General features: G+C 42.8%; 1 protein-coding gene across 1 annotated transcript in view; it reads left to right on the top strand.

Annotated features, from left to right (window-relative positions):
* Nucleotides 1–354: 354 nt before the first annotated feature.
* LOC128616293 (zinc finger protein 850) overlaps nt 355–9,596 on the top strand; it is a 36,450-nt gene continuing 27,208 nt past the window's right edge. Inside the window, exon 1 of the mRNA XM_053638868.1 lies at nt 355–584. Within this exon, the coding sequence (XP_053494843.1) occupies nt 519–584 (66 nt within the window). The 5' untranslated portion in view covers nt 355–518. The remainder of the gene's footprint in view (nt 585–9,596) is intronic.

Below are 9,596 nucleotides of genomic sequence, written 5' to 3'. Positions count from 1 at the left end.
ACTCCTTTTCAGGGTCACGGGGAAATCTGGAGCCTATCCCAGGGAGCATCGGGCACAGGGCAGGGTGCACCCTGGACAGGGTGCCAGTCCATCGCAGGGCACAATCACATACACACTCACATTCATAAACTACAGACACTACAGACACTTTAAACACACCAATCAGCCTACCATGCGTGTCTTTGGACTGGGAGAGGAAACCAGGGTACCCGGGGGAAGCCCCAGCAGCACAGGGAGAACATGCAAGCACGCACACACATGGCCCCGGCGGACCCTGGAGGTGCTCGGCGAACGTGCTAACCACTAAGCCACCGTGCGCCCCTTAAACTTAAAATATAACGTTTTTAACCTCCTTTAACCTCCAGTGCTCCACACTCCTGTCCAGTAGGTGGCAGTAATTCACCAACACTGGTTTACCAACCGCCAATAAACCTCAGAAGAAGAAGAAGAAGAAGAAAAGAAGGCGGAGGAGAACAACAACAACAACAACAACAAGATGCCTGGACGTAGATCTTCACATGAAAGTGAGCGTCCTTCTCCGCACGCGCTTCGTATCTCTGATACACTGCGTAACATCACTAAAGGTGAGTTCATCTGAAACTTACCACCTGAGCTGCTCGGTTAACAGGTTAGTGGAGATTCTGGAGTCATGAATCTCTGTATTTTTCTTCTGTGTGTGTGTCCTGATTCTTTACACCTCTTATAATGAAATCAGAGTCCAGACGCCGCTCTTTAGGAGATAGACTTTATTATTCACACAACAGAGCCGAGCTGGTCTGCAGATCAACTCCCTTACTTCTCCTCGATACATGTGTCGCGTTATCGTTTCTGAGAATGTGGAATAATAAAGAGATCATTTCATTTCAGCCGTGTGCTTTTTAATAACAGCAACGTAAGCCCACATGCAACGATGCACATCCCTATGACTTCCTGTGTTACCTTTCAAGCGTCCCCCGCTCCCCAGGTCTACAACCGTAATAAAGTCATCTGCGTGAAGTAACCCAGCCTAATGAATGTCTAATTCAATATTAGACATTGAATTATAGGCGCAAATCTCCTCAGTGTGAGCACACTTTTAGAGTCGAACTGCCGAAGACTTTTTCAAGACAAATCATATCATCATTTGTTCAATAAACAATTCTCTTTACTTCATTCACTGGTCTCTCATGATTGAACTTTTCATTTATTTACAAGGAGAATTATCTGCTACACTTCACTGCCACCACTAGGTGTCAGTGACACTTCTGTTCAAGATGCTCTTGTGGAAATTAGTGTGGTTAGTATAGGAAAAGTCGATATAGTTACTAAATCAAAATTCTGGCCAGTGTAAGTACAATTTTTTAACAGTCAGTTACAATATTATTAATTAACTTCAATCATAATGGTACAACATTCAAGAGCGCTAAGATTGTCAATGTTTATTGAACAGAAAACTCATTGCTAATACTAATATGGCTAATGGAGCAATGAAATGCTAATTACAGCTGCACATGGTACCCATGTTAGTTTTTTGAATACATTGTGCATCTAGGGGTCAACATTACCATATTGGTCGTAATATAAGATATACTAACCTTATATATTATTACTAGATTATATTTTCCTTGTATTCTGGCATATACAGTAATACATGAAAACATGTTTATACTATACATGACATTTTTTGAGTCAGGATTATTATTCAGTCGGTAATTATGTTTTGCTTATGCCAGATGCCCAAGAAACCAGCAGTCGACAGGGATTCGATTTTCACAGTCCACTGTTCATCAAAAGAGGCTATAGTCCAAAATGGCAACATAGCTACTCCTAATCAGAGCATCTGGACAGAGCTTAGTGAGCAGCTAGAAAACAAGATCACTGCAAAGGCTCTATATACTTTTGTTAAATTGAACAGATGCAACATCTGGACTGCTTTAGGGTTTATTTATGTAAGTGATTATGAAACAAGTGGCAGTAGTGATGACACTGATTTTGAGCCAGGGTGCCTTTCCCCCAGACCAAAAGATTACTGGACTTTTGATCTTCAAGTTCCATTTCAGAAATGGATTGAATTCATGTCCGAAACCGTTCAATACAAAAACAAGTTCTCTAAAACACAAAAAAAGGAATACACAATTTTGAAGCCTGGCATCTGGACACATGTGAGAAATCATCACATTTGGGAAGAAGTGAAAACCCCTGCACATTTGTCTTCAAAAGAGCCAAGGTCTATCCATCAGTAACAGAGAAATTCATAGAAATCAGAGGCAATTGTAAGGAATGTCATGGCCACATTCACATAAAATGTGACAGAGAGCCTGAAATGAACAGCCCAATGTTGCTCAATTGTTTAATTAAAAACACTGATGACTCCCTGCACACTGGATGTTCGAAGCGTCCGATGTCTGTTAACTTGCGTGTGCAGATAGCCAAAGAACTGTGTGAGGGTAGAATGGAACCCCATGTATGGAGGGCATCAGAGGCAACAAAGCTGATGGATTTTGGAGATCCTGAGCCAAGCCGTCTTCCTAATTTGGTCACCCTGCACAAAGCAAAGCAAGAGAGTTAGAATTAGGTGACAAGGATCCTATTTTGTCACTGCAGATGTTAAAATATAGTGCACCTCACAGTGGTAGCATTGAAGACATTGGACTGGACAAGTTCTTCTGTCACTACTGGAGTCAAACTCAAATGTTTATGTACAAGTCATTATCAGATAAGTCTGCTAACCCCACTGAGAGTTTTGATGCAACTGGCTCAGTGGTGAGGAAACTACAGAGACCAAATGGCATGTCTGGCCATATCTTCTTATATCAGGGTGTTCTGGCAAGGGATGAGACTCCCCCTGCCTCAGGCCAATCCAAAGTCCGTCACAGTGTCCCTCTGCATTCAAGACGGACTCTACCTCAGGAAAAGTGCTCTGTGCAGGGAAAGTTTCTCACAGTTACAGTCTGGGAGAACTTCTGTGGATTGACACTGACCTGGGAAGCACCTCCACAGAATTTTCTCTGTGTGAATTTCCCTCCAATCTGATGCTCCAAGGAGAGAGATTTACTTTAAGGGCAGTCATTGCTTTCAGAGGAGACTTAACCCAGGATGCTCTTGGACATTATGTGGCCTACTGCAGGAGGTCTCCATGTGTCTGGGAGATGTATGATGACCTGAGAAGTGGAGTGAAAGGAATGTCAGAAAAAACTAAATATGCCCACATGCTGTGTTATACACAAAAGACTGATTGCATTGTTTAAATTTACTTTCACAAATTCAAGTATTTTTGTTCTAAGTGTTTTTAAGTTTATCTCAAACGATCGAGACTATTTGGGATGAACTTGGAGCATGTGTGGGGCTGGTGACGTCACCGCACCATAATTCATTGCCTAATATTTTAAAAACGAAAGCAGCACAAACGAAACTTTTATCAGCACAAACCAGCACAAACGATTGAGACTATTTGGAGTGAATTTGGAGCAAAGTCGGCTTGACGTTTTGGACATTTGATATTCGCGGATATGCGGAAATTAAGGGACCGTCTCTAAAGTTACATACGACATTGTTAAACACGTTTCTAACTTCAATAGCATTTGAAGGGAATGACTTACAGTCACACATCCAACTGTAAAGTATTCATCTAAATGTCAGGTATGACGCACACCTTTTAGATCTTTTATATTTAACAAAATAAGCTATTAAATCATATATAAATTAGATATGAATTTCACTACAGAATGGGCCCATACACAAAATATACTATTATTTAAAGCTCAATAGCATTTGAAGGGAATGATATACAGTTACACAACCAACTGTAAAGTGTTCATCTAGGTGTCAGGTATGATGCACACCTTTTAGATTTTTGATATTTAACCCTACAATGCATGAACCAAAAAAACCTTCACGAATGCATAAATGGGGTCAAAATGACCCGTACTGGATTGAATGGTTTTCTTCAAAAAAAATAGATGTCCTATTAATGAAATAATTAAACCAACTGATGATCCACGGATGTTTTAATATTTCAGACATTTTTATTTTAATTTGTAATCCTCGTCCCTCCTTTCCATTCTGCTTATTGTGCCCTGATCATGTGTCATTATTATCATTTCAACAACTGTCAGGAGTTCAAGAGGTTAAAATGATTTTTCATACTGTTCTCTTTATGTACATTTATTTATATAAATAAATGTACTGTCTTTTGTGAGATACTATATATATATATATGTGTGTATAAAATATATATAATAAAATATATATATTTTATAATATATATATAAAATATATATATTCACAAAATATATATATTTGTGAGATACTATATATATATATATATATATATATATATATATATATATATATATAGTATCTCACAAAAGACAGTACACCCCTCACATTTTTGTAATTATTTGATTATAGCTTTTCATGTGACAACACTGAAGAAATGACACTTTGCTACAATGTAAAGTAGTGAGTGTACAGCTTGGGTAACGGTGTAAATCTGCTGTCCCCTCAAAATAACTCAACACACAGCCATTAATGTCTAAAACGCTGGCAACAAAAGTGAGTATACCCCTAAGTGAAAATGTCCAAATTGGGCCCAAAGTGTCAATATTTTTTGTGGCCACAATTATTTTCCAGCACTGTTTTAACCTTCTTGGGCATGGAGTTCACCAGAGCTTCACAGGTTGCCATTGGAGTGCTCTTCCACTCCTCCATGATGACATCACGGAGCTGGTGGATGTTAGAGACCTTGTGCTCCTCCACCTTCCATTTGAGAATTCCCCACAGATGCTCAATAGGGTTTAGGTCTGGAGACATGCTTGGCTAGTCCATCACCTTCACCCTCAGCTTCTTTAGCAAGGCACTGGTCGTCTTGGAGGTGTGTTTAGGGTTGTTATCATGCTGGAATACTGCCCTGCGGCCCAGTCTCTGAAGGGAGGGGATCATGCTCTGCTTCAGTACGTCACAGTACATGTTGGCATTCATGGTTCCCTCGATGAACTGTAGCTCCCCAGTGCCGGCAGCACTCATGCAGCCCCAGACCATGACACTCCCACCACCATGCTTGACTGTAGGCAAGACACACTTGTCTTTGTACTCCTGTGGATCAATTTTCCATCCACTGCACAGTTACAATTATAAATTGTTACAAAATGAAGTGTGCTTACAACAAATTGCCCGGATGAAGAGTAAAGTACCACACGGAACCAGAGAGTGAGGAAAAGCAAAGGTCCAAGTTTATTGTTCCACCACACAAGATCCACACAGTTTTGAGATGTCCCAAAAAGTGATCTAAAAAACCAGAGCTGAAGCTCTCCTATTTATACGGTTTTCTTAGGGTCAGGATGACCCAGATACCGATATGTTTAGAGTTATCTGTCCCCAAAACACCATTACCCCTGCGAGACAAGGCCGTTCCCAGAGCCCTTATCTAACAGCCCCCTGCACCTGCGAGGCAAGGCCATCATCAGAGCCCTTATCTCGCAGGTGCAGCCCGGCTCCTTATATTTTGTCTTGTTTCACTCTTTAAAAATAACCTAACCTCGTCTGTCTCTCTCCTGACTGGATTTTCGTTGAGAAAGGATTCTCCACACTTTCAAACACACCATCTCTACATTATGAGTCCCACCAGCCCAGTGAATTCTCAATAAAATTACATACTACTCATACTAGGTCTCCCTCGTGTTTATTTCATGTCTATTTTATTTCCAACATTCCTCCCTCTGAGGCTATAAAGCCTCACAAACTGCCTCAATTAAGCGGGTATCTGTGGAGAAATTGGTTCGGCTGCACCCCTTGGCCGTCCCCCGTTAACTGTCGGAGGATTACTCTAACGAAGCCATAATTACGGCGGTCATGAGCGTCATCAAAAGGGTCTCTGACTGTAACTACTTCCACACTACACTGATCAGGGTAGGAGCCGAGGAGGGTTTGTCGACCTGGTGGGAGACGTGCCAGCATCATGCGCCCAGGGGCCTCAAAGTAGACTGGCAGCCGGAAAACGGGCCTTAGGGCCCCTTTATATCTGCTCTGCGCCGGACCCACGTAGATGAACCTAGCCATAGATACCCTTAACTCCTTCTCCTTTTTTTTATGCTTCTCAATTACTATGCGTATATATAGCTTTGAACTCTAACTACTTTGATTACACGTTGATTAGCTTTGTACCCCCTAAACAGTGATTATTACTACTACTGTCGTTAGTATGAGTGGTTAATACGAGTAAATACTTGATTGGATCTATGCGTCCCTATCTTTCCCAACTGGGCCTATCAGACCTCAGTTTTGTATTTGTCGGGACTGCGTGGTGTGTTGCTTCTCCCCAAAAATCAAATCTCGCACTCAGGGGTGGGCGAAAAAACCTCTAAGGAGGAAAAATTCCCACCCTGCCAGCACTATGTGCTCGACAGCACCCTTTTTCCTTTTCCTGTGCCTGGTTGCGTTTACAATTCTTTACACGTTGCATGTATCGTCATAAACAGTTCATAACAACTCAATTAAACAGTTTATGTTTCAACAAGTCAAAGTCCATTCCAGTGTCCTTCAGTTTGCTGGTTGTCTTCAACCCAGGCACTTTGCACACCGTAGAGGGCCACCCTTGGGGAGAGGTTAGGCTAGACCTTACACCCAGGGCATGGCTCATCACTTCTTCACTTTCTTGAACACACATGCACATTCAAGCAAACCCTAAACATAACCGGACACATTGCATGGTAATCACACCTGAATCAACACCTGGCTTCACTAATTCCCACCCTTACTCATATTGATACATGTTGATTGAATTACTTATATTTAGTTGCGGAGGGCTGGACATAAAGATCTGTTATCTCGCTGCACTTGGCTCAGATGCCTGTATATTGCCATGTTTAACACTGATATCTCTTTGTCGGCCCTGTCTTATTCTCGGATAGGTCGTATAGACCACTACCTTGCATTTCATGGCCTAAGGATGACAAATCAAAAAACAATAACACACTTCCAATAAATCAAAAACAATAAATAAAATAACCAAACCAATAAAACAATTCAAATACTGTTTCATAACACTGTGCATCAGTTCCTCTTATCCCGGGGGTGGCTCTGGTTATTGCTTCGTACCCATGATCACTGGCATCCTCTTCCCCCCTATGAGGCAGTGACGCCTCACCACAACAAGGGCCATGATGAGAATGAGACCACTGAGGGCCAGCCCAAGAATTTCTAATGTCTTTCCTGGACATTATTCCCAGTGCACGTTTCACAGTTATTGAGAGCGTGGTCCACCGCACTGGCCAGATACAGCGACCACTACTCCTTATGGATCTTTCAGATTGTTTCTGTACTTTTAATATGATTTAAACCATGGGCTTCGTTTATAAACAGCAGGAGAAAGCTCGCTGGGGTCACGCACAACCCATCTATACTACCCCACAGCCCTGTTCCTGTTTTTTTCTTTGCCCCCCTTTATATACTTTATATTACAAAGGCTGCTAAGGCCTCAGAAGTCCAGACAAGGGAAGCATCTGGTTGTGATTGATCAGCTGCTTTTATCATGTCATCATTTGTTTTACCATCTGCGATTGTGGCGATTGTACTTATAGCTTCCACATGTTTTGGTGTACTCATCCAGCTTTCCCCTTCCAATACTTGCGACCCAAATATTTTTGCCTGCAAGTCTGCAATTTCCCTTTGCCTACCTTTTGCCCAATTTCAGAGAGCATCGTCAGGATTTTCAACAAATCCTGCTGAGACTGCTCTTTGGACAGACTCCAGATCAAAAGTTCATGACATATTCCAACACGGTACTTTGATATTCCAGGGCTGGGAGATCTCGAGCTAGTTCCTGATTAAATATTGACGGGTTCTCACAGTATCCCTGTGGGAGTATAGTGTATGTATATTGTTGTCCTTCATATGTAAACACAAACAGATACTGAAAATCTGTGTCGAGGGGTACACTGAAAAAAGCAGAGCACGGGTCTATTACCGTGTACCATTTAGTCCCTTCCGGTATGTTAGACAGAAGGGTGTATGGGTTGGGCTCCACAGGTGTTTCCAGCACCACTACTTGATTCACAGCCCTTAAATCGTGTACCCAACCTCCATTTCTCCAAATCTGGTTTTCTTACAGGGAAAATGGGTGTGTTGCACTGGCTTTTGGTGGGGACTAGTACTCCAGCCTCTATCAGACTGTATATCGTTGGCTTTATTCCTTCCCTAGCCTGCACTGATAGTGGGTACTGTCTCTGACACGACAGCCTCACATGTTCCTTAACTTTTATTTTTGCCAAGCTTGCTGACGTAACCATCCCTGACTTATCCAACGGGTACCGTCTCTAGAAGTTCCTCACATTCCTGTCTCTCTTTTGTCTCTACCATTTACCACCTAGCTCTAAATATATACTAACGCTAGTTTCCACCGTGGTTTCGGCTGCTACCACAGAGATGCGTATGTATTGCCCATCTATGGATCTATGCATGTATGGATTTTCAGTTGGTTTCCATTCCCTTACTTCCCTGGCTCTTTTTACCATTGGCCCTAAATCTTTTGGTTCAAAACCTTCCGCGACCATGAGAGTGACGTGGGGAGCCTCCTCTTCTTCCTGATACCAATTCAACATTCTGTCGGGGAGCTTGATCATAGCGGCCACCCCCTGTGGCCCGCTTGTTATGTCCATTGTCTTGATGTCCATTATTTGACTTTGTTCCATTTCTTCGCACAGTTGGGCATACTCTTGATCTCATCCTCCTTTGTCATATTTAATAGTTCAGTGTAGGGGCGTCTCAGCCTCTCTGCAGTTGGGTCTCAAGTACTGCCGCCAAGGTCTCCACACAGTATGTGGTGACATACTGCATCAGCTCCCCCGGGGCATCTCTAGGCCTCTTCAGCTTTGATTAGAGCCCCCATAGGGGCTGTACATAGGGCCTCCTGGGGGCACAGGGGTCTGTGGCTGCCATTGTGGTTGCATCCTGTAATTCTCCTGCATTGGTTGGGGGGCTCTTGGCCCCAACATCTGTCCTCGTCTCTCGGCTCTGTCCACTCTATCTCCCCAGGTTGTAACAACTTATGGCATTTCCACATAAACATCAGTATATTTTTTTTGAAAATGTCCATTTTCTCCAAACTGAATCTTTCAGCTTCATTTTATTTTATTAAATCTCTTTTCTACAAGTCTAATCGACGTGGTTTCACCACTTCACGGCCAGATCTGGTTCTGACTGTAGAGGAAGCTGGACCAGGTCCAGGTGTTGGAAGACACAGCTGAGTGTGTCGGTGTAGGCATCTGAGTGTCCTGTGCGCTGACGGGTTTGTCCATGGGCATAAGGTGATGACGGTTCCTCCGAACAGTCCCATGCAGCACATCCACCAGGTATGACCGGGGTGTTGAATGTTCCCCCACCACAATCCCTGTTGCTTTAGCGTCAGTCACCCACACTTGTTCTCCTGGTGAGATGTTACTGAGCTCATGTGCTCGTTGATGCTTGCTGAAGCATTTTAAGTCTGCACTCCTTCGCTCTTTTTCCTTTGAAATGACTGCTGCGCCGTCAGGGAGTGATGGGTTCAGTAGAGATGGGAGAGTTGGTACTGTAGAACGGAGCTGGCGTCCCATTAGCAGTTGAGCTGGACTGAAACCATTGTG

Source organism: Ictalurus furcatus, chromosome 12 (assembly GCF_023375685.1).
Source record: "Ictalurus furcatus strain D&B chromosome 12, Billie_1.0, whole genome shotgun sequence".
NCBI lineage: Eukaryota > Metazoa > Chordata > Actinopteri > Siluriformes > Ictaluridae > Ictalurus > Ictalurus furcatus.
The sequence above is the reverse complement of the archived record's forward strand: the minus strand, read 5'-3'. Positions and strand labels throughout refer to the sequence as shown.